The sequence below is a fragment of the Eutrema salsugineum genome, unplaced genomic scaffold (assembly GCF_000478725.1).
Source record: "Eutrema salsugineum unplaced genomic scaffold, Eutsalg1_0 scaffold_5, whole genome shotgun sequence".
In the NCBI taxonomy this organism is placed as follows: Eukaryota; Viridiplantae; Streptophyta; class Magnoliopsida; order Brassicales; family Brassicaceae; genus Eutrema; species Eutrema salsugineum.
Window position 1 is genome coordinate 10,848,214 of NW_006256612.1, and position 25,150 is coordinate 10,873,363.

The 25,150-nt window shown below is 31.1% G+C and overlaps 6 protein-coding genes across 6 annotated transcripts; 4 read left to right on the forward strand and 2 right to left on the reverse strand.

The window, feature by feature from the left end:
- Positions 1-224: 224 nt before the first annotated feature.
- Positions 225-1,157, reverse strand: LOC18993512 (root meristem growth factor 2). The gene is made up of 3 exons (XM_006417044.2): positions 1,021-1,157; positions 724-764; positions 225-434 (listed from the first exon to the last, which is right to left on the reverse strand). Exons 1-3 carry the CDS (start codon positions 1,094-1,096, stop codon positions 225-227), a joined length of 327 nt encoding a protein of 108 aa, XP_006417107.2. The 5' UTR covers positions 1,097-1,157.
- A 3,407-nt stretch (positions 1,158-4,564) lies between these two features.
- LOC18993513 (protein ABHD17B) lies at positions 4,565-6,988 on the forward strand. Its single transcript, XM_006417045.1, has 6 exons — positions 4,565-4,878; positions 5,446-5,482; positions 5,798-6,037; positions 6,315-6,362; positions 6,455-6,834; positions 6,919-6,988. The coding sequence occupies exons 1-6, from the start codon at positions 4,565-4,567 to the stop codon at positions 6,986-6,988; spliced, it is 1,089 nt and encodes a 362-aa protein (XP_006417108.1).
- A 1,209-nt stretch (positions 6,989-8,197) lies between these two features.
- On the forward strand, positions 8,198-9,435 carry LOC18993514 (zinc transporter 7). Its single transcript, XM_006417046.1, has 3 exons — positions 8,198-8,785; positions 8,886-9,035; positions 9,130-9,435. The coding sequence occupies exons 1-3, from the start codon at positions 8,198-8,200 to the stop codon at positions 9,433-9,435; spliced, it is 1,044 nt and encodes a 347-aa protein (XP_006417109.1).
- A 1,472-nt stretch (positions 9,436-10,907) lies between these two features.
- Positions 10,908-11,236, forward strand: LOC18993515 (putative defensin-like protein 298). The gene is given in 3 exon segments (XM_024152304.1): positions 10,908-10,959; positions 11,042-11,063; positions 11,065-11,236. Coding segments are annotated over 3 exon segments (246 nt in total).
- Positions 11,237-13,288: 2,052 nt separating this feature from the next.
- On the reverse strand, positions 13,289-13,694 carry LOC18993516 (defensin-like protein 268). The gene is made up of 2 exons (XM_006417048.2): positions 13,630-13,694; positions 13,289-13,530 (listed from the first exon to the last, which is right to left on the reverse strand). Exons 1-2 carry the CDS (start codon positions 13,676-13,678, stop codon positions 13,289-13,291), a joined length of 291 nt encoding a protein of 96 aa, XP_006417111.1. The 5' UTR covers positions 13,679-13,694.
- An 8,117-nt stretch (positions 13,695-21,811) lies between these two features.
- LOC18993517 (basic leucine zipper 43) lies at positions 21,812-22,417 on the forward strand. Its single transcript, XM_006417049.2, has one exon. It carries the CDS (start codon positions 21,824-21,826, stop codon positions 22,415-22,417), a length of 594 nt encoding a protein of 197 aa, XP_006417112.1. The 5' UTR covers positions 21,812-21,823.
- Positions 22,418-25,150: the final 2,733 nt, after the last annotated feature.

Genomic DNA, 25,150 nt, shown 5'->3' on the forward strand with positions numbered 1-25,150 from the left:
AGTGCGTTTTATATATATATCGTGGTTATTAGTGGAATTCGACAACATCGACCAATGACGATATGAAATCGTATTTGCGATAACATATAACGATATTACAAACACAATGCTCACAGATACCCATTTATATATGTATTTTATTAAAATATCTTCTATATTGGATTTCATTTAATATTTAATTAGGACCATACTGTTGTGTCTTTATATAGATAAGATTAGTCTGGTCAGTTGTTCTTGGGAGGATGGTGCCTTGGTTTCCAGTAATCAGCAGTGTAGGCAACGAAATCATCCTCATCTTCAACACTTGTCTCTTTATTTGTTGGCTTCTTCGAATTCGTCTTCATCTTATTCCTTTCCTTACTAAACTCTTCTTTACTTCTTCCTCGAACTTGCACCTTCTTCGTTGCAACATCATCATCAACATGCTTCATCACCTGCTTTACATCATTACATGCTTCATCATCATTCTTTGATTTTATACTACGCACTACTCGAGTCATAATTCATGAGTTGAGAAAAAAATTAGTTCGGAATTAAAACTAGCTAATCTATATGAGAAATGTAAACGTTATGTAAATATCGCAGTTTTACAAGTCATGTTTGACCAACTAACAGATGAGAACTACAGGTTACCATTATATTGAATTTTCGTTCTTATGTATTATTATTCACTACTCAAGAAAACATAAAAAGTAAACATTTGGGACCTGTATTAGTGTATACCTTTGTATTTGAAATGACATCAACACTTGACTTTTCATTTCCTGATAAAATAAATACACATATATTAGCTGCGTTCTACTGAAAACAAAAATATAAATCATGCATGCATGCATCGTATTTCATGCAAAATGGAAAAGATAAGAACTAGTTCATAAAAAGTTTGATTGTCATTCTAATAAGTCATAATGCAAGTTTATTACGTATAGTTCATAATCGTGAGTTAATTATCTCGAACATTCATGACATTAAAATTTTGAATAGATAATAGTAGAGAAAATGGAAGTAAAAGAGAGAAACCGTGAAGGGAATATCCACAGGAGAGGCAAAACAAAAGAAGGACCAACATACACAGAAAGCTTGAAGTGATGGCCATCTCTTTTTTCTTCTCCTAGCTACGACAATTTTCTCAGAAATGAGTTTTGGGATCAAATTATGCAAAGGTAATGAGGATTAGAAAAACTAGGGTTAATTAACTAGTTTTTATATAGGAGATCTAAGGAAGAAAACCCAAGAGAATGTCAAATATAATATAATTGCCATCTGTCTCTATTGGGAACCTGCCATCGACGTTGGGACATGCGTAAACTCCCAAAAAAAAAATTGTAGAAAATTGTAAATTACAATATGGTGATACGAGTTCATACTTTACAGCCATCACAATATAAGAGCATACAACTAGAATAAAAATAACTAAGAAAATAAGTGGATTAATTTTTGTTCGGGTCGGATTTGGGATGTTATGTACATGTTGCATTTGGTCTCAGCCGATTATTGGGATGGTCGAAGAGCATAGGATATAGCCATATAGGAGTTCCGTCCTCCGGGACCGGGAGAGATGATGCGATTCCATGAAGTTAATGTATCACACTAGATTGTGAATATTTTTATCATATAAATCCTCTAGTTCACGCACCTTCGAAGCACTGGCCAAGAATCATATTAGACATCAAAAATTTAGATGTATATAGTTGGCTTCCATTTTCTATAAAATACTCTAATACTAGTATTTTAATTTTTCGGGAATATTTCTTTTATGATCTCAATTCATTTCTCGCATAAGTACACAAAGTATTAAAGTGAATTTAATTTGAATAAAGCAAGAATTTACGTCGGGAATAGCCACAGAAACATTGAATAAGGAGATAAAACATAACGTAAGATGCAATTCACAGGTGTGCGTGTTTTGTGTTTGTCTCTTGCTATATTGCCACTTTTTCTCATATTCAAGATCAAGAACAATAAAAAAATTGCTTAACTATATTATACTCCTTAATTAGTCTTAATTAACTCATACATCCCCTAGTCTGTTAGTAAGCCAAACTAAACTGACATATTCTCAACTAGTATAATACTCCATATCTTATGTATAATATCAATTGGGATCATAACTTTCATTAAATGGCTATAATCCAGAGTTTGGTTCCATTATTAGCCAAAACATTAACAATTTTTTTAGATTGTATAAACAGTAAATGTTGATTGTAGTCTTTCATATTAGTCTGAGCTTTAGTATAATAGAACTAGAACTAACAAATGTTAGTAGCATTAATTATGTAATTGTTTCAGACTTGGCAGAATATTTTCGACAACATTTACATAATTTTTCCCCATCGATTAGGTTAATGCATATAAAAACCAAATCATTGTCATTCAGTTTTACTTATATACTGTATAAGTCAAAAGAAACCCGGAGTACCTTTTATATAAATATATCTATATGCCTTTCAAACTACCATTATAGTTTTTTTTTTTTTTTTTGTAAAAACTACCATTATAGTAGTTACATCTCTTGTAGATCATTTACAGCATTTATATAAGATCAATATATATTAGTCGAAATAAAAAAATCCAGAAATATTATTTAAACTGAAGAAATAAAAATAATTGCCAGATTGAAGGAGGTTGGTCCAGACATGAGCTATTAATTTAGTTAATGGAATGTGAAAAAGAACATAGGCATGGATGACGAATCAGTGGGTGTGGTATGTAACCTATGGACCTATGGTCTCTATTGTACTCTATTTTCTATAATTGGAAAATGTGTATCGTTGTTAGTATCAATATTTTGCATCCTATTTCTCCCACATGACGCCAAAATTTATGTACCCATTTGCGTTACCCGATCAGAATTTAGAACCTTTCTTTAACATTTACAAGTACGATTACTGTATCATCTGAATTAAATTCAATTAGTTATCGTTTGTAAGCTGTAAATGATCGTTAATTTTATCAATCAATATACCTTACTTTCAAATTTAATTTTGGTAACTGAATTATTTTTGTAAACTCTACAAAATGTGAAGGTCTCAATTCAATCATCGACCACTTAATTTTCTACTTTTAAGAAAAACTTAACGATAGTGCATGGGATTTTCATTATACCTATCAAGAATCAACTGTTCATGACTATTATCTTATTTAATTCTAGCTATTCGATTTTCTTAGCTAATAGGAAATTATTAGGTTCAAATTTATGTACATTATATGCTTAAGTAATAACAAATCTGAAAAAAAAAATGTATTCATCATCATTCGCAGAATATGCGAAAAAGGCTTCTTACCATACCAGTTCTCACCTCATCATTTGGTTCAGGCACTTTCAAACAAATCAAACTACTCAAACATAAATTACCAATTTGAAAAAAAAAATTATTAAAAAAATTAGATTGTTAACATCTTTATTTATATTTAAAAACATTTAAAGTTGATTGGGCCTATATTCAAAGCCCATTGGCGTGCTTCTATATCTTTTCGACGAGTTTTAAACCTTTTAACAATTCGAACAACCATTTAAACATAATAACTAAATACGTACTTTCGAAAAAAAAACTATATACGTACTTTTTTAATTTAAGAATTTAAACTATACGGCCAGATGGGTCATTATATATGCATGTAGACAAATATGTAATCTCATATTTTTTTCTAGAATTAAACTTGTGATCTCATGTTTTTATTTTTCAACAAAGGTTTTCAAAGTGATTCATGTTTTTTTTAACAAGGGTTTTCGCAAAGTGATTTCATGTTAAATTAAAGACATTTGATTTCAACTGATTGACAATCAAATAATGAATTAAAGGGGCTTATTATCATGTCGTTAAGCATGCAATAATGCAAATTTGAATTTATATTCGGTAACCCAAAAAGATGTAGCTCGTGTAATTCAAAAAGAAAGATTGATGTGAATTTTCCTTAAGTAATGATGAGATTAAGCTTTCTATTCTCCACTACACATCATTGTTTCCCTTTATTAGGTTTGAATCTATCCATTAATTAATCTATTAATTATATATTATCAGTATGTGGACGCGCGTCTGCCGTCTCCTCGTATATATTTTCAAAAACTTCATTACGATATTGAAGCAAACGCGATTATGAATTTTATACATCGTTATAACATTCACTTTAATCTTAAATTAAGTTTTGAATTCGGGTATTTTATTAACAATTGTAGGGTTCTCTAACTCTCTTGTACAGTATACTACTTCCACACAAGTTAGTTCATTACTTTCATTAGAAATGAGTATAAGCTCATAGAACCTAGAAATTAAGAGAAACATTTTGCGTAATCAATTAGGAAATGAATATATTACGTTAAGCCTTAATCTTAGCCATAATAAATTTAGATGGATACGATGTATAAAAAAAGAAAGAGCATTAAAAAGGAAAATCTTAGCATCATCCATTTCTAAACATATTGGAAATAAATAAATAATTAAAACATATCAACATATTATAATAGCACTCTCATCATTATTTTACAGGCCAATATATTCTTCTTACCACTTAACCTAAAAAGCGAAAAAAAAAATAAAGAGAAAAGAAAGATTCTTGAGTGAGGATGGGAACAGCAACGTCGACGATGGCAGCGAAGTTAGCATTCTTCCCACCAACTCCGCCTTCGTACACGGTGGTCACGGAGGAATCAACGGGGAAGATGAGGATATCGACGGAGATGATGCGTCATCGGAGAGATGAGGAAATCGAAGTGGTGAAGATAAAGACTAGAAAAGGAAATGAGATCGTGGCGATGTATATTAGGAATCCAACGGCTAAGCTCACCCTTTTGTATTCTCACGGCAACGCCGCCGATTTAGGTCACATGTTCCTCATCTTCAACGAACTAAGTCACCATCTCAATATCAATCTCATGGGGTTAGTCTATATATAATATAATATAAGTTTATAGATGCATACACAGAATCCATGAAATTCACTGGTTTGACTCTATAGGAACTTGATATCATGTTTTATTATGTTTTATGTTTTTTTTTTTAAGTAGTATGTTTTATGTTTACTTTGACCTTTTTTGGGTACAAAATTTGTCAGACCAAAAAAAAAACTCCCCCGTACTTTAATTATTGGTGAGAGAGACAATTTTTTATTCAATTAACAATAGTGATGGTAGTTCAATACTTCAATTAGTCATCAAAATATGAATCTGCTGTTGGGGATTTCTTAATTTATTCACCATAGGATTCTCAATTATAAAAACATTACATTCAATAAAAGTACGCATTTTTTATCTAAAGCAAAAATATTAGATCTTTGGTCAAATTTATTAGTTTCAATATATAAAATTTTAAGACGCAACTAATTTTAAAATATACTATAACAAAGTAAAAAATAACATTGCGTAAATATTATAAAAACATTTATACAGATCGGTGTATATATTAGCTCATTATAATATAGTATATGGTTTTCTGTGGATAATTGCAGATACGATTACTCAGGATATGGGCAATCTTCTGGTAAGGTAAGTCATATTTTCCAAATTTTCAATTCACCTTTGTTTGTTTTTTTTTTTTTATAAGATTAACGCGTCCATTTTATTTTGAGAAACATAGCTAAGTACAGTACGTCAAAGTTTGAGTAACATAGAACACAAGAGCCCAAAACAAGGTTGTTAGAAAAAAATCTCATTTACTATCAGCCAAACTAAAGTAATTTCTATGAATATGTCATGATACTCTAACTAAAAAGATAAATAATCTCTAGATTATTCTAATGTACAATTAAAAATATATGATCGGGTGTGTATGGGGGTTGATTTGGATCTTAATGTTGAAAGCCAAGTGAGCAAGAGACGTACGCAGACATAGAAGCAGCTTACAATTGGCTAAGAGAGACTTACGGTACAAAAGATGAACGTATCATTTTGTACGGACAGTCAGTGGGAAGTGGACCGTCTCTTGAGCTTGCTTCTCGTCTTCCACGTCTTCGAGCACTTGTTCTTCACAGTCCTTTCTTGTCTGGTCTACGTGTCATGTACCCTGCTGTCAAGCATTCCTTCTGGTTCGACATTTTCAAGGTTCGTTGCTGTTATATATATTTATCTGAAGATCTCGACCTAAATAAGTCATCTAGTATTTTTGTTTATATAACCATTGTTATATTATTCTTAAGAACCTCTAAAAATTTGATCAAATAGTATTGATTTTGGATTGGTCTATAATATTACGGGGTAATGACACATAGTGGTTTAAGTTTAAGTTTAATATTGCATTGAACATAATTAATATTCAACACAAATATACTTCTATTAAGGATAATGTTTTGGTAAACTGATAAGAATTTTGATATTGCAGAATGTTGATAAAATTCAACTCGTAGACTGTCCCGTTCTTGTGATTCATGTAAGTATATTTTCTTTCATTATTTTTGGATTCCTATTTTACATATATACCAAATTCTAATAACAAGATAATGTCATTTGCGTGTTATGTAGGGAACAGATGATAACGTGGTGGATATTTCACATGGAAAGCAACTATGGGAACTTTGCAAAGAAAAATACGAACCACTATGGCTTAAGGGGGGCAAGCATTGTAATCTTGAGATGTTCCCTCAGTACTTACCTCACTTAAGAAAATTCATAGCGGCGATTGAGAAGCTTCCAGTTCCAAAATTCCGATGCCCTTCATCGGCTGATGATCACAAGAAAGAGAAACAACAATTGGACTCGAAGAAGAGTAGTACTTGGATTGGATCTAGGCATAGCACCGAATGTGTTACAGAAAAATCAAGAAAGATTAGCTTCGGTCACCGGTTTGGGAAGGCAAGAAACAGCATGGATAGCTTCGATCGGGCTAGGAATAGCTTTGACAGGTTAGAACTTAAACCATTAATGTTGGACGATTTAATAATCTTTAGTTATATATATGATCTAACTTTATAAAAATTTGGTTGTAGGTTGGGTGAAATGGTGAAATCAGTTCGATTATGTAATGTTGATTGTGTGAAGAGTGCAGTTGCAAATTAAAGGTTTGAAGATTAAGCAGAACAAATAATGTTTTCTTTTATTGGTTCGTTGGTTATATTCTTTGGAAGGGAGAATATGTTTTGTAAAACATATATAATCCTAATTTTCACTTAATAATTAAAACAGAGGAACACAATCTCTGTGTTCTTCTCTTTTTTTTCCGTCTGATTTTTTTCATTAAATATTATCCAATAAAAACCAGTTAATTCTAAAGTATGCGTTTCGTAAAAATTTCGAGTATAGTAGTAGGCGTTAAGTTTGTCTCTGCCATTGCTGAATTCGCAATATACCATTTATTTTATTTGACAGCGGAATTTATGATTTTAAAGAAGAAAAAATGTTTGGTCTATACCATGACAAGAAACATTTGTTTTTTTTTTTCTGGTTCGTTGGTTAGATTTTCTGGAAAAGAACTAAAACTTAGAAGAAGAACAAAAAAAAAAAGAACAAAAAATTGTGAAAAAATAAATAAGAGGGATTGAAACGGAAATGGCGACTAATATAGAGACCTCCCAATATACCTAATCATGGTCTCTCGGAGCCTTAAAAATTGGTAGACTTTGTCAATCTATGATGAAACTGAATATAAATTCAAGAGCAATGATAGTTATAAAATCGGATATTTTGGATTGATTTGATCCGGCCGGTTCATATCTAATCGTGGGTGTAAAAATTGCATCGGTTCTCATGGGGAAAAAGATTTGTTTTTGATTTTCATTTGGGTTTTTAAATTTTAAATTTTTTTTAGAAAACGTTGTAACCAAGTTGACGTTGTTATATGACAGATTAGTTTAACCATGTTGATGAATTAAGATTCATTCAACTTTAGATAAAGTTTTATTCAGGCAAAATATGTTAGGAAGCAATTAAATACCCTAAGATAAACTAAGTGAACCGGAGAAACCAAAAATTAAAACCTTAATTTTTTAAAACGTACATAATAACATACTCATATACAAAAAAATAAACTGAAACAGAGGTAACACGTCAGCGCCAGGTAAGCTATCTGACCAAGTTCGTAAGTTAAAGAGCGTGTGTACGGATGGGACAACACACGACGAACACAAGTTTACAAAATTGCAGTCTACGCCACTGAAACAGATTTTGTCAAACTCAAAAGATTTTCGGTTGCAATGTATACGCTCTGTTTATAAATAAACCCTAGAACTTCACAAACTTTCCATTAATTAAATTTTTAAAAAGACGGAAATGGCTTCTTCTTATCAAATGTACAAGCTAATCACCATTTTGATTATCTTCTTCTCCTTCACATTAACATGTCTCGCGGAAAACGCCGAGCTCGCAGGTGTTGGTCAATGCAAATCCGGACCACGAGCATCGTTTTGCCACAACAACAAAGAATCGAGGAAACTCAAATTCATAGCTATTGCCTCCATCTTAGCTGCGAGTATGATCGGTGTTTCTTTACCGTTGATTACTCGTAAAATTCCGGCCTTGGGACCAGACCGAGATCTTTTCGTGATCGTTAAGGCATTGGCCTCGGGGGTTATCTTAGCGACGGGTTATATGCACGTGTTACCTGACTCTTTTGCCGATCTCAATTCCTTTTGCTTGCCAAGAAAGCCGTGGAGGAAATTTCCTTTCACGACGTTTATCGCTATGATCTCGGCCTTGTTCACATTGATGGTTGATTCTTATGCAATGAGTTGGCAGAAGAAGAGGATGTTAAAACCGCAAGAAAATGTCGTCGATGAAACCCTAGAGAATGGATCTAAGGAACTGGAGAAAGAAAACGACGCAAAATCTCAGCTTATTAGATATCAAGTCATTGCTCAGGTAGGCTAATCATTCACAACTTACTTTTATCCTTTGTTGAAATTTATTACAATTTAATATTTCATGAACCCTAATTGTGATGATAAACAATTGGTGCTAGGTATTGGAGCTAGGGATTGTAGTGCATTCGATTGTAATCGGCCTCGCAATGGGGGCTTCCGATAACAAATGTACCATACGTTCCCTCATCGCCGCTCTTTGTTTTCACCAGCTTTTCGAAGGCATGGGACTTGGCGGTTGCATTCTTCAGGTACCTTAATTAGACCAACAATCACTTAGCCAGTAATAAAGTGACTGTACAAACTCTTTATAATAGATTGGTGCTATTTTTGTTGGTTTTTTAGGCGCAATATGGAGGGAAAATGAGATTGATAATGGTGTTTTTTTTCTCGGTCACGACACCATTAGGGATCGCTCTAGGAATGTTGTTACAAACAGTGTACAGCCCGACCAGTCCAACGGCATTGATCGTGGTCGGGGTCTTAAACGCGTGTTCGGCTGGTTTATTGAACTACATGGCACTTGTTGATCTACTGGGTGCAGATTTTTTGGGACCAAAGTTGCAAGGGAACATGAAACTTCAGTCACTGGCTTATGTTGCTGTTTTTCTTGGTGCTGGAGGAATGTCTTTAATGGCCAAATGGGCTTAGAAAAAGAATTCAAAATCGAGTTATATATAAGACAATGTCCATATCAATTTCTTAGACTTGTTTTGCAGTATGCCATATGATGGTACGCAATAAGCACAATGGCTACAGACCAGCTCATCCTTTGTTGAGTGATCCAATAAAATATTGTTTTAACCACGGCCTTATTATCTTTTCCTTCTATCACTGTACTAATATATCTTATTTTGTGGAGAAAATCTAATAGGAAAAAACTGCTCATCATGCCTAAGATCCATAGAATTTATCAGAAAAATATATCAGTTCCATAGTTAGAAAGATCACGAAAAATACGAGTTATCAAGAATTTTATAAAATAAACATTTTTTTTCGTTGATTGTTTGACCCTGAATATTGATTTCAAAGCAAAAAAAAATCTCATATTTGGTATTGTGGTCTACTCTTGGTTCATCAATAAAAAATTCTTATAATTAATTTGCATTACAAAATTTGGTTATAAAAGCTCACATATAAGTTAATAATACATGTTTAATACGGAACCTGATCTAGTGTTTTGCTTGAATATAATTATGCTCCTCGCCAAATAGTTTGAAATTCCAAAAAGAACAATAGAAAACAAAAGTAAACAAAGTCTAAACTAGTAGGTAGACAATTTGCTATGATGATAATTTTTGCGGAGTTATTCTGAAAACCAGTTTTGTCTTTAGATTTTGACTTGAACGGTTAAGCAAAAAAATCAAGTGAAAAAAAAAAACAAAATAGACGCATGATGGGCTCAAATTTTTTTTTGTTTTTAGGGTCAACAAGAATGCTACTTATAGTGTCCTAATATGTTTTGCTCCGTCGATATGTTAGAAAAATTAACTGAAGCATATTTATTATTTATGGTAACCTTTTTACAGAAATTGTTGAGTCATTAATTACTCTTCATTTTTCTTGGATCATCAATTTTTCTTTTTTGGGGTTTGTCTTCAGACTAGTTAGTCAATTCTCTATCCTCAGTTTTAAAAACCTCAACTTGAGACTCATTCCTAAATCTATATTTGTTTAGTTGAACTGCATTGAATTGGACATTCCTGATTTTAGATTGAATTGGATCCTAGCTAACTCGATGCTTCTTCAAACTCAGCCAAACTTTTGATGGTCAACGTAACTTCATTTACATTAATAGAATCAAATAGTTTCGAACACATAAAATCATTCTAAAAAGGAAACTTATATTTTTTGGAACAAAGGTATCAAATAGTAAGGTAATATTTTTTGGAAACTTATATATATTGAAACAAAGGTAATAATATATTGGCGTTGCAAGTCCATCTGTGATATCAAATAGGTATCAAATAGTCAACATGTTAATTAAATTGCCATTTCCATGCTTCAAAACACACTATTTAAATGTTCTCATCAACCACCATAAAAAAATTTAAAGAAAACATTATCAAAAACAGTAGATCCTAAACTCTAAATTGATAAACACGTAATTTCAAGTTTAAGATATGATGCAATCAAAGACGACACTGCTCATTTTGTTCACCCTCTTCCTTTCCTGTAAGTCTCGATTTCTCTCTCTTATCAATCAAAACGATTTGAAATATAGCTTGACTCCATTGGAATTGTAAAAACTGTATAGATATATTGTTGGTGAGCGTTCCAGGAGCTGATAATTCCATGCAAGACATCAGAACAATGTAAATCGATTCGATGTTCGAACGGAAGTGGGCAATGTGTGAACGGACAATGCCAATGTCCGAGCCTCAAACCTGTTAACCCGATGACGACAAATACTCCCGTGAAGTGCAAGACGACAAATACTCCCGAAAAATGATTATGCTTGCATTAATGCACTTGTTTGCCTTAGTACGTTAAATGTTCAAATTAATAACTTAAATTTATCCAAGGTTCAATAAAACAAAAATTTAGCTATATTTATTGATTCTTCTGCTGTTTCCAGTGGCAACTAGCAAGCAATCACATTAGTATATTGCTTTTTATAAAAGGGAAATAAAATGTTTAAAAAAAAAAAATCACATTAGTATATTAGACTCTTTTATTACTACTTCTTTAAATATGCATGGTCTTATGTATATCTATCCATAATTACAAATGAAAAAATGAAAAAAGTTACAGTACGTATAGAGATCTAATGAAATTCTATGGGAAACTCTATCGACCGAAATATCTAATCGTAGAATATGTGATGTTACATCAACATAATAAATTGTGTTTAATATTATTTAATAAAAATGTAAGTCTTATAGAGTTATAGAAGATTATAAAGATCTATCAAAAACGTTTATAAAAAACTACTAAAAAATACGTTTATCCTAACAAAGACGTTTATCCTATTTAAATATTTAGAGTTAAAGTTCCAATATAAAAAATAAAAAATATAAAAAATGATAAATACATTATATAGAAATATTAAAACTAATAATTACAATATATTTTTGATATTTTTTTATAGTTGTTTTTTATTTGTTGTTATATTAATGTGCCTGTGCGATTGTAGTTTTCGAAATTTAAAGTAAATGTGCATAAATATTTTTTTTAAAAATGAACCAAGAGAGAGCCTTCGTGAAAAATACAAGTGCTTTATTTTAAAGGGGAAAAATAGGTGTTCAAACTAAATGAATAACCCTAATGAACGTATCAAATTATTGTGTAATATTCCCTAGCAAGCCTACCTACTTGCCACAGGGTTGCTCTAAAGGAAAAAAAAAAAATCTGTGAGTCATGCTTACAGAAGGGAAAATGCATTCACCCAAATTTAGATTAAATTAGCCAACAATATATATACACGTTAGCCTTCAGTTAATTTGGTTAAATCGAGCTTAAGACGAAATTTGCATGTTTTATTATGATAATAATTAACGTAAGAAATTTATGAAAATACTATAGAATATAGATTGAGTAAATATATGCAGTTGCAGTAATATCAAATTCTCATTTAAATTAGTCAAAACAATTTAGATAACTGTCTATAAATACAGTTATAAAACATTTGACTATCTCTTTGACAAGGAAAAAAAAACATTTGACTATCTCAGAGGTCGAAGAAATTATAAATAACAAAGGAATTCTTAGTCCCATCTACTAACTACCGAATAGAAATGGCATCAAAGGCAAATTCCCTCTTGCTCATTGCCCTTGTTATTGTCTCATGTAAGTCTCTCCAGATCTCTCTATCTCACTAATCCCATTTTTTTCCAATAACAAAGATATAATAATTAAATGATTATATACACATGCTATTAGGAGGATTTTTAGCGTAGCAGTCTCTTTTTGAATGGATTTTCTTATAATGGGACTAAAAAAAACTGGTTTGACATATTTTATGATTATATAACATTGTTTTACCGAGTAATCTGTAGGTGTATCGATTTCACGTGCTAGAGAAATAGAGTCTCCAGCTATAGAGACGATGTGCCTAGGAGATTGTCCACCAGAGCAGCGGCCGTTAGGGACGAACCAGTTTGGGAGTTGCAAAACTGACGCAGATTGCGTCAAGAAATGTTTCCCTTCTTGTAGAATTAGAAAATGTTTTGGCGATTCATGCATGTGTAATTTTTGTTAAAATATATAATCTAGACAGTCGAACTGAATGCACCAATTAAAATTGTTAACAAGAACATGTTGTGGTTATCCGTTGGTTAGACAATTGTACTATGTAATCATATTTCGGTTCATTTCAATGAAAGAGATCTATTATTTAATTTTTCTTATATTGGCTCGCTCATCGCATATAATCACCAAAAGAAAAAATAAAGAAGAAGCAAAACTAATAATGATAAACCATGATTTTTTTTCAATTTTAACAATACTATATAACTCGACCTCTATTCTTTAATTAATCAAAAATTCGTCTAATTCTCGTCAATCAACATAGATAGCAATGACATGTATTGCAATCACATGCATGATTATGTATACAGACTTTGTATTTGCACGTTTGAGGACATATTCCGTTACAGTTAGAGTTTCTTTTGCAACGCGGATGCTGTTCGATGTCAGAGATAGGACTGATCGTTGAAGTAGTAAAAACTCTATGACCATTAATTAGGGGATTACCTATTTCTGGCGGCCAATCTTTGGATTTCGCATCAGATACCAACAACAAATCTGCATCGGAATAATTTCAAAACGTAGTAAATATATTGCCAACGAAAATTTAAAAAATCGATGTTTCAAATGTGAAGCTATGGTATGTGTACTTCTTACAAGATACAACGATAAGAGCGAATATGAAGTGAATGATAAGTTTCGCCATAGTGTTTGAGTTTTCGAAAGCGAATAGTTTGTTTTGGTGTGAATAATTTCTCTTACTAGTTATGTAAGTTCATTATATAGGTAATTGATTTCACCACTGCAAAAGCTACCGAAATGTTGGATTTTTATTACGGTAATATGCAGAAAACTTGACTAATATTGTTAGTAAAAACAGAAGAATTAAGTAAGTTCATAATTTAATTAATTGACTTCATAAGTTCAAAAGCTACATAAATGTTATACCCTTATTATGGTGATATACAGAAACTTGTACTGTTTGTAGTATTTTAAGAGGTAAAATAATATTGGTTTAGGGATAAAATAATTAAGTAACTTCATTATTTAGTTGATTGCCTTCATAGGTTCAAAAACTACGTAAATGTTTGACTGATCCAAAAAATCCAATTTTAACCCAAAATTGATCATGTGAGAGTTCTATGGTGATGAATGGTTAGAAGCTATTATCTCTGATAGAAAATATCACCATTTTATTGTTTTTTGGTGGCTCTGGAAAACCTTTTCCTTCCCTTTCTTTATCGCTCCCTTCGCGGAAGCTCAAAAATTATATTCGTTAGTCTTCAATGCTAAAACAGTTTCTACATAAATTGATAGCCTCTTCATATATGGGCTTGATTCAGTTTGGTTCCCTTTTGCTTGTGTATTTGGGCTACAAATCAGTACTGTATTTTTCTTTCTCATGCTTTTTAATAGAAACTTTTTCTTACAAAAGTAAAAAACAGGAATGGATTAAGTGGACCAGTGGCAAAAACAATTTCCGTATGTCCAATATTTGTTTTCAGTGGCGGATGTGAATTCTTACCGGCCTTGGGGAATTTTGAAAACCACATATCAGCCACATATCTCCCTGATTAGATAAGAAGAGACATCTAGAATTAAATTACATGTGCAAAAGAGCAATATAACTTCTTTCTAACCCACAAAAAGTTCATTTCCTGGTGGAAAAAGAACACTATAAAGTGTGTTTGTATATATATAGGGAAAATCCGAAATATGTAGACAAATCAAGATATGTTCGTACGAATGTGTAAACATATAATATGAATTAAAGGATATGTCTTGATCTAAAACTAGAGAGGCATGATTTGACATAGGCATCATATTATCCAGAAATGATTCGGGTTCTTAACGTGTGAAAGTTGGTTTGCCTAGTAAAGGGAATAGTACAATAGAAAATAGAAAGTATTTAATAGAAAATACTTTGGATGCCATTACAGCTCTGCTTACGAAGGGAGGGGGAATCGAAAATTCAAGGTGTTAATATGGACCACAATCTGCTAACCAATCCAGCTCGATCGGCCATGCATGTAAACCACCGTTAAAGTTAGAATATATATATATATATATATAATACTAGTGACGATGGGCTCACATGTTTGACGAATCAACAACTTACGCGCACAAAATACTCCTGCTAAAACTTTTTAATTTTGTAAATTAATAACCTTTGGTAAACTAATTATATTATTTTCGAATCAAAATGCCAGACGTAGTTTTTCCGGCAACACATTCATTCATGATAGACCACGAGGTCCACGACATACAAGATCACGACAAACAGTTTTACCTGCAATATTCTAAAAGCTCCCATAAACTTTGTATTGATTAATATGTAAAACTGTATTTTTTAAGGAATCGATGCATAAACCTTTGAACCCTTGACCATTAGATTTAGAACCCTTGACCGGTATATGAATATGGGATCTCCATGTTAAAATAAAATAGGCTAAGAAATGTTAGATGCACATATCAGCAAACGGTAGCATTACAAGAAATTTATCTAGTATCCCTCTAGCAGGTAGATTTTTATTTTTGTGTGTTTTTGTTATTATTCTAACATGTCTGGGCTAGCTAGGTCCATTAACTACTATTACTAAGAAAGAGTTAGGAATTAGGATGAAACCCTGGAAATTGTGGGGTGAATAAAGCGTTATCTAATCCACTTCTCCAAAATTGTTATAATTTAAAACCCAAATCTAAAACCATAACGTTTTACATTATATCACATATTGATAATTAAATCGTCCAAATCAAAATGGAGGTTCCAACGTTTGAAGTTGACATCTCTGCTGACGCCAGTTCGCAGCAGTTAGGTTTAGAGATGCCAATGATTTAATTATTTTAATTAAATAAACACAAAACCTTGTCTCCCTTTGTTTTTCCTCCGAGATCACTTCTTTTTAATATATTTTTTACAATTTCTTGTCGCTTACCAATTGGCTTCTTCGTGCGTGGGGCTCAACAGAGAGAATTATGTGGCTCTCCTTCGTCGAAATTTTTTTATTTTATTTTCAATGGTGTTTAATTTTAATATATTAGATTTGTGCTTTGATATGCTGTGATTTGGATAATCTGCCTCTTCAAGTCGAATTCGATGATTGTATGCTGCCTCTTCCCGCTAAACAGCGACTCCAATCAGTGATCAAACGGTTAAGTACAAAACAATGTCATAAGATGCTACTAAATACTTTAACAAAAGTTGCTATTGAATAATAAGAAAAAATACAGTAAGCAGGCTGAAGATGTTTTCGGCAATAAATTTTTGCAAACTCTTTTTTTTATATGTCATCTCGAGTTCTAAAACTAAAGTAAATTTGACTATATTGTTCTATACTTCTATACACAATCAAAATCGACTACTTATACTTTTTCTAATACAAATTCGAATCTCATTATTATTTTAAACCAGTTGAATTTCTAATAGTCGCAAGAGAACATTTCTTTTGTTTATCACTTATTATTTCACAAACGTATAATCCTAGGTTAAACTTAAATTATGATACTTTGTTAAAAAAAAAAACTTAAATTCTGATACAAGACGGCTTTATTTTTATTTTTTAATGGGAGTTCACTGTCTAAAAAACTAGAATCTAATGTTTCTAGTAAAATTTGTTATCAATTTGTCGTATTCTTTCTCATTTATTGATATCTAATGGAGATTATGATTAAAGCAAACGACATATTTAGACCCTTTTTTATATAAATCAGAAAAAAGAAAAGCAAAAGCCTACGTCCTTTATTATATTAATACGGACGGATAGAGTCACGTTACGGTATTACTGCACGTCTTCTAGTTACAATATCAGACAAAGGCATCTTAATACTAGGTTTATGTAACATGCACGCACCTGACTTGACTGTGACTTATTATATATCATCTTTAGTTAAATTAAAATCCTTTTGTAGAAATTGCTCAAATGTGTGTGTCAATAGATCGACTAAATGAAATTCAGAAGCATTCCCGAATATTCAAATTAATTCGATGCGGACGACACGTGTCGCAGTAAAACAACAAAGAACTGGCAAAATGGTTTACGTAATTCAATAACATAGGCTTAGGCCCAAAATGCTTAATTAAAATAATTAGTGGCGGAAGTGTGAGTGGATCACTACCTTAACTTGATTGCTTAAGCCAATAAGACGCTTAATTACGATCAAGAAATTAATCATATATCAACTAGATGAGGTGCCGTACATACGCACGGGTTTTCTTTCAGGTTGTAAGACTTTCGAATTAAAGTTACAATTTTATTGTAAGAAGAAATTTCTTATCACCACGTAAAGTTTGTTTGGTTTTTTTTTTTTGACATCTTAAAGTTTGTTTGGTTTTAGTTAGAAATTTGCGTTCTATATATTGATGTCTTTCAATTACATCATGTAAATTAATACACCAAAAAAATACAGAATATAGATAGGATAAGAGAATTTAATAAGTGTAATATTAGTTTAGAAAATGTATATATCAAAATGTTCAGTAAAAGTAAAACCTAATGCATCTATGATTGTATTAGATTTACACGTGATGAAATATTATGTTTTTTTTTTTGCTTGGCATTGTTAGTCTTTTAGTTATTGTTTGATAAGATTAATCCACGTTTCAAACCTCGTTATTTAATCATAATACTTTAATTAGTTTTTCATTTTAGAAAATTATAACATAGATGTTGAGGAAAATTACAAAGGGGTTTGTTAAATTATTTATTAATATTTAAAATTATTTATTAATTATAACAAGTTGACGTATCAGATAGTGAGATGTTTATGTGTCAACTTATATATATATATACACATATATTTGTTCACTCTTATTTATTTATTATTTATATATAGCGTAATACAAATATTTATATAATTGCTGTTTTTTTTCAAAGAAAGCTTTAATTTCGACCCACATGACACACCAATAAAAGAGTACGTGATTAGGTATGAAGGATTCAAATAACTGAAATTGAGATCATTTTCTTTCCCAAACAGAGAAAGACATGTAGTAATCATAAGAGATTACTATTTAGGGTTAGTGACATCTTCTACAGGGATATTGCATAAATACAACCAAGATGGATCTGGATCTTTTTTTTTAACAACTCATTCATTAGTAATAATTCTCAAAGAACAGATGGATCTGGATCTACTAGTGTTGATTCAACACATAATACAAGTTTCTTAGCATGAAAAAAAAAAGTATCATAGCATGAAGAGGGAAAAAAAGACAAGCTTATCCTCTTTAGTCCAATAAAATATATATAAATATTAAAATATGGGGCTGCTTTGTAGTGAAGTGGGGGAAAGTGGAGACAGTCGTCATAATGTTATTTGCAAAATGGTACACTTCCATAATCAAATTGTACCGTAGGGTCGGTCATAGGCTCTTCTCAATGTCTCTCAAAATGGGTATATTTGAAACTTGAAAGCTGCCAAAAAAAATAGAAACATGAATTTTTCTTTTCTTTTTTTCTGTCATATAAATTTAGAAATTATCCGGTGACGCGTGCTCAACACAGTCCCTCATTGCGATGTCCTATCACACAAACTTTTACCTCACAATGTCGACCGGAATTTCTTTTTTCTTGATTTTGTTACGGAACAAATCTCTAGATCTGTGTTTATATATGGCTAATTAGAAATGAAACTTTGTGGAAGTTCTTTTTTTTTGGGGAGACCTGTGTGGAAATTATTATCTTCTACAGTTCTACTAAACACAGTTTCATTTTTCGATATATATTTATACAAACTATTGCAGGCCGGTAACAGACTATGAGAGGGATTTTCATGCACATTATCAACTCTAAACTTCTGGTAATTACGCTTTTTTGTAGATAATTAGCCAAATTTTCTGTTGTGAATATTACAGGTGACTTCTAAAAACTAACCATTAGCCCAATCAAGTCAAAAGAAATTCATTAATAAAATTGAGTTATCAGGTTTTTTTTGTAAAAAAAGATATCCAATTTAGTTGAGATTAACCAATCAAATGAAGAAAACTAAACACAAAGTTAATAGTCTGCTTTAATAAACTAAATTATGATTAACAACTTACGGAAATAGTCAAAACACAATTAATAAAATAATTTATAGAATAAACTAAACTGTTATTAAAGGACTACAGACATTCGTTTCACTGTCATTGATATCAGTGACAAATAACTACAACGAATGATATCAACAAATAATCAAACATCAAAATATCAGTGGTAAAAACCGAAAATTTAATTGTTAATATCACTTCGTCCAAGACAAAGATAAAAAACAAAGCATCATTCAGCAACAATTTACTGCTGAATCTACCAACAATGAAACGAACACTAAATCGTTATTTTCGCTCAAATAGATAAAACGAATAGGCTCATTTCAAAAGTTCGCTGAAGTCTTGAAGTCAATGGAAAGTACTGCACCCATTTTTTATTTTCTTTTCAATGAACTCAATTATGGAATAGACTATGAAAACAAGTAAGCATGTTAAGTAGTAGAGATGTTTAAGTTGTGTCTCGGACTCTCGGGGAATTGGTGCGCCGGCTACAAGGCGTCACTACAAAATGTTTGGACCCACTCATTGCATATGCATGTGTCATTTTATCAAATCACAATATATCTTTGTTCCCATTGGTCTCTTTATAATTGTTTGTTTGCAGAATTCTTTTGGACAATGAGCTAACATAATAGATTTCACCTGTTTGGGAATTTTTTTTTTGATAAAGTTTTTTTTTTTCCAAACGGGTGCTCTAACCAACTGAGCTATGAAAGCAATTTGGGAATCTATACCCTCTCTCGGGCATTTACTACTAACTCGTTTTTGAAGAAGCGAATGAACAAAAAAATAGGTAGTATTATATTATCTTTTCCAAATAATATTATTGCATTGAGTTTAATGGAAAAAAAAATGGTCTTCTGATTTGGAATTCTCCCTACGTTTTTTTTTTTTTTGCTAAACAGTAAATATCATTAGAAAATGAAGGTTTTAGGATTTACAAAGAGCAGAGCCTATAATGATTTGGTGACTTGGCAATAAATAAATTAAAAACAAGGTAGCAAAGAGTTGAGTAACTTACAAGTGCTAAAAGTGTTAAAAAAATAAATTAAATTTTACAAAGAGTTGAATTCTCCCTACATAACTCACAACTGTTAAAAAATATTTTTTTTTGAGAATGAGTCTTTTTTAGTGTTACCCCTATGATCCACCCCTTAAGATGGCCGCTCACCTTACATTAATATATATATAGACGGATCTAGCGATTTTTTGTATTCTTCTTGTATTTGTGTTCAAACTTATCCTGTCTTTGGATCTATTAAAAAATCACTTACGAAAGCACGTATAATTAAGTTCAATAGTGGGAAAACACCAAAAATAGTTTAATCTACTTGATTAATGATTACAATTTGCTATAGGAAAATTGCATTTTAAAAGATATGGAAGTTGTGGTCCTGTGGATTAGAGCCATATAACTCAGTTAACAAATACTCCATTAGTTTATCATAATATATAATACACACATCGACACACATATACAACTTTTTTTACTACTATCCTATTAATCATGAACCAAAATTTTCGTGATTGAATCTATGGATTGTCAACAGTTTTAGTTTAGTTGTCATGTTACTCGATATACGTCGCAATAGATCATGACATTGTATACCAAAATGAATTGTTGTATTCTTTTCATATAAAATGAAGCCAAGAATACACGAAATTCTAGTCTAACTAGTTTATAATATAACTGAGATTATCAACATTTCTATATGAAATATGTATCGAATTATATATGAGCAATACATATCTGCCGGCTATAGTATAATTTATAGTATATATTTCATATGATAGATGCAAATTCTTCAGAAATTAACTTAAATTTCGACTTAGAGGCTCCAATCATAATAATAAAGACTTCTAGAAACAGAGTAGCAGTGAAATAATTAAGCAATATATCATTTTCCATGCCCAATGGTAAAACATTGAGTAACTAAAACATTTTAAGAAAAAAATGTTTGTACTCGGTGCAGTGAAATAAGTACATAAGAACTAAACAACAATACATAGGCTATGATTACCGGTTACCCAAAAAAAAAAAAACTATATGATTGCTACAACAGTTCCCACAGTAGTTTATCTAAAACGCGAAATATTGATGGTTAGTGCGGGAAAAGTATTTATGGGTTAGTGATATGACAGAAGACAAACATAGCTGCTACTGTCTATATTTCAACACTATTTATGGTACATGTCCTAAATAATTATGGAAGTAATGTATTTATAGAAACTGCAAATTTTTAGTTGCAAGGACACAAGACTTGTTATATTTTTACTCAGTTTGCTATATACTCAGCATTTACGGTGCATGCTGTTTCGCAAATTTCACAAATAAAATATAAGTTGGCTAATTAGTTTTTGGAAAACAAAAAACAAAAAAGAAACCATCGATCCACCCAAAAAAAGTTAGTTCACCTAAACAATATATTTGTCGCATATACAGTATAATCAAATGGATTATTTTTGTACCACCATTAATTAATTTGATTGCTTTTTACAGAATCGGGTATTACAAAATCATGTTATTGCAACTTTCTTTTGAAATGAACTAATCTTTCTAAATAATAATTTATTTATCAGAACATTATATACATACATCCCATTTTCTACACAACTCGTTCCTTTTCCTCACACCCTCTATAAAACCCTTCTCCCTCTCCTCCTCTCCACTTCAAAACCACTTCACAAAAACACACATCTCTCTCTCTCTCCTCTCTCTCTCTCTCTCTCTCTCTCTCTCTCTCTCTCTCTTAGATATTATATTCATCATCTTTCAACAGGTCAAGACATCTATATATCTCGGGAAAAAACAAAGCAAAGATCATGAACACCATTCCGGCGGAACTCACCGGACTCTTCCAATATGTATCTTCTGAAAAATATAATAACCAAACACCAATCATGGAGTCCGAATACTTCAACATGCCCTCTTCCCCTACTTCCTCTTCCTCCTTCTACTACATCAACGGTCTGATAAACAACAACAACAACTACTCTTCATCATCCAACGGTCAGGATCTAATGACGAGCAACAACTCAACATCAGACGAAGATCACCAACAAAGCATGGTCATTGATGAGAGGAAACAAAGAAGGATGATCTCTAATAGAGAATCTGCTCGTAGGTCAAGGATGAGAAAGCAGAGACATCTCGATGAGCTTTGGTCTCAAGTGATGAGACTTCGCACAGATAACCACTGTCTTATCGATAAGCTAAACCGCGTATCTGAAAGCCATGAGCTTGCTTTGAAGGAGAACGCTAAGCTTAAAGAGGAAACTTCTGATCTCAGACAGCTTATCTCTGAGATTAAGTCCAACAACGAAGATGACGGCAGTTTTCTAAGAGAGCTCGAAGATTCGATATCAACCTCTAGATCGGATTCAAACCAGAGGGGCAGAGATTTTGGTTTGTGTTGATGATCTTAATCATCGTTGTTCTGCTTGTGTCAAGAATGTAGATTTCATAACGATCATATGGTATTATAAGATATAAATTAAAATATATCAATAAATGTAATGTTTCTCTATCTTTAGTTCTTTTAGCCAACTTGAATTACTTAAGACTACTAATGATAATCATGCGCGTACTATTCATACTATATTATTCTCACTTTGAAAGCCCTTTTAAAATAAGCACCCGATTTAAAATGTATGAACTGTATGATACGGGAAAATAATATTATCTTTTAAATATTTCAGAACATAATTTATCATCTATTCATCTGTGTTAACTCCAAGGAATATTTAGGTTCACGATATGATGAATTAGTTCCATAGGGGGGACAATAATTTTTTTGGACAATATATATTTTTTAATATTACTTATGTTTGAGTCGACAAGAAATTTTGATTAGTTAAAATGTAACTTTCAAGAAAACTAAAGATATATTTCCTTTTAATTTATTTCCGTACTTCTAATTCATGTTTTCATATGATATGATTATACAAAAGCAGGCACTAGTTTTTTTTTGTTAAACAACTGTGCATTAGTTACCAATAAATTTGTTGATAAATATTGTGGTGTGTAGTTTTAAATTTTAAATCCAAATAAACTAAACGAGATTGTTGAATATCCAAATAATTAATGACGTTATATCATATCAAATCCTTAAAATTTTCAGTTCGCCGCATAAATAGACTTGCATCATCAAAAAAACATTCATGGCAAACAAATATTTAAGAAGAAATCGATTACTAAAAATGGTGGACCTCTTCTTTTTAAAAATCAAACATTTAATCATTAGGCCCTTTTTCTTATAAGTTGTATTATACTATATCTTAGTCATTTAAGCATCATTAATTCGAGTTTGACAGGCCCACCAAGAAATTGTTCATCAAAATTTTCACCTGGCGCATAAATATTCTTCTGAATCGAAACATATCACAATCAAATAAAGAGATGTACATCACAAAACACTACTGAAAATCTAATTAACTTATCTTCACTTATCAGTATTTCTCTACATTTTTTATTACGTTGAATCTGTATTCTCTACGTAATTTTTATCTGTTCTTTTTGTTTTCACGTGATGGAGATGGAATTGTTATATTAATATCTTTTACAAGTTAAAGATAAATATCCTAAGTGTGGAAGTACACTTAATCGATATATATATATATTTATTTATAATGTAATTGGCGAAGAATAGAAAATTTAAGTATCTATATATGTCTACTGTCTACATATTAATATATTATTTGTGAAATATTCAATTGTAGATAAGTGGTTTCGAAGATGTGACAAAACAAAGTAGTTTCGAAGATTATTTGATATATCATCCATTATTCATTTGCAATTTTTGTTTTGTCGGCGCAAATCCGGTAATGATTATGGGTGAATATGTCAATTTTTAATAAAAGTAAAGATCATTTAAAGATTTTGGACGTAGAAAGATGCTTACAAACAAAATAATTTGTATCTTAAAAACAAAAATATGTATGTAAAAAGAGTGTCTAATAGTCGGACTAATTAATTAACGTGAAATATATAGCATGCTTATAACAGTTTAACATGTCTTTTTAAAACTGAAATTAAAGATATAATACAGTTTTTATCCCTAGAAATGGATTTATATTGGATTGGATTTCCAGAATTTTATGTTGAATATACATAAAATCTTTTTTTGTCAACTATCGAAAATAAGACTATTTAAAAATGGTGGATGGTTGTTGAAATGAAATAAGACAAAAGGAGGTGGAGGCTCCTGGTGATAGTGCCTCTGAAAAGAAGTATATAACTTAGGAGACTAATTTCTAAAAGAAATAGTAAAATTAAAATAAAAGAATCGCATATTTATAAAAAATAATGTTACCTCCTCTAACACAATTAAAAACATTTTAAAATAAAAATGTTCATAATTATAATTTATAGCAACTTTTAAATATACAAATAGAAATATTTAGTGATAAAGATCAATCTAAATAATCTATGAATAATTTTATTCATCACATCACTCAACTCACACCATTTCGTTACCTTAGTACAAAAGAAACTCACCATTTCGTCAACGTACGTTTATACGTAACATTAACATACAGTTTGCATATTTTTATTAGAGGAAAAGGAATTACTATAAGCCTCTATTTGGGCCCATCCTAATTAGAAAAAGCCCAATTTTATTTCAAAACAGTAGCACATTCAAACATTTTTTGTTATCTCCAATCGAATTTGATGTTCTCTTACAACCAAATAATAAAATATTAGTTGACATTGATATAAAAAAGATAAGTCTAAACATAATTACTTATCTTAGAATTAATTTATCCATCACTTCACACACCACTTCTACAAATGCACCTTAATATATTTGCATGATTTTTCACTAAAGGATGAAAGTCCAATTAGATCAAAGCTCTTTATTTTTTTTTGTTCCAAACAACCCAATAACTTGATTTGGTCTGTAACAACTATATAGGGACAAAAACATAAGTTTGACATCGATAGAGCAGACTTTGTTATACTACCTCTAGTATGAAAATTTCTAAGAACACATCTCAGATTTCTTGCTCCTTTGTTGTATAACTCAGAAATTTTTATTTTTCGGCACACATCATAAACTCTTTTTTTTTTTTTTTAAATTGGCAACATGTCCAATTAATATTGGGATTGGTGTTTTACTAAAACTGGTATATAGCGTTTAAGAAAACTGA

Coding starts and splice junctions, on each gene's coding strand:
- LOC18993512 (XM_006417044.2), bottom strand. CDS start 1,096: ATGGCCATCACTTCAAGCTTTCTGTGTATGTTGGTCCTTCTTTTGTTT. Junction 765..1,020: donor CTGTGGATATTCCCTTCACG/GTTTCTCTCTTT, acceptor TTATTTTATCAG/GAAATGAAAAGTCAAGTGTT. Junction 435..723: donor ATGTCATTTCAAATACAAAG/GTATACACTAAT, acceptor GATGTAAAGCAG/GTGATGAAGCATGTTGATGA.
- LOC18993513 (XM_006417045.1), top strand. CDS start 4,565: ATGGGAACAGCAACGTCGACGATGGCAGCGAAGTTAGCATTCTTCCCA. Junction 5,483..5,797: donor ATGGGCAATCTTCTGGTAAG/GTAAGTCATATT, acceptor TAATGTTGAAAG/CCAAGTGAGCAAGAGACGTA. Junction 6,363..6,454: donor GTCCCGTTCTTGTGATTCAT/GTAAGTATATTT, acceptor CGTGTTATGTAG/GGAACAGATGATAACGTGGT.
- LOC18993514 (XM_006417046.1), top strand. CDS start 8,198: ATGGCTTCTTCTTATCAAATGTACAAGCTAATCACCATTTTGATTATC. Junction 8,786..8,885: donor GATATCAAGTCATTGCTCAG/GTAGGCTAATCA, acceptor AATTGGTGCTAG/GTATTGGAGCTAGGGATTGT. Junction 9,036..9,129: donor TTGGCGGTTGCATTCTTCAG/GTACCTTAATTA, acceptor TTGGTTTTTTAG/GCGCAATATGGAGGGAAAAT.
- LOC18993516 (XM_006417048.2), bottom strand. CDS start 13,678: ATGGCGAAACTTATCATTCACTTCATATTCGCTCTTATCGTTGTATCT. Junction 13,531..13,629: donor CGCTCTTATCGTTGTATCTT/GTAAGAAGTACA, acceptor ATTCCGATGCAG/ATTTGTTGTTGGTATCTGAT.
- LOC18993517 (XM_006417049.2), top strand. CDS start 21,824: ATGAACACCATTCCGGCGGAACTCACCGGACTCTTCCAATATGTATCT.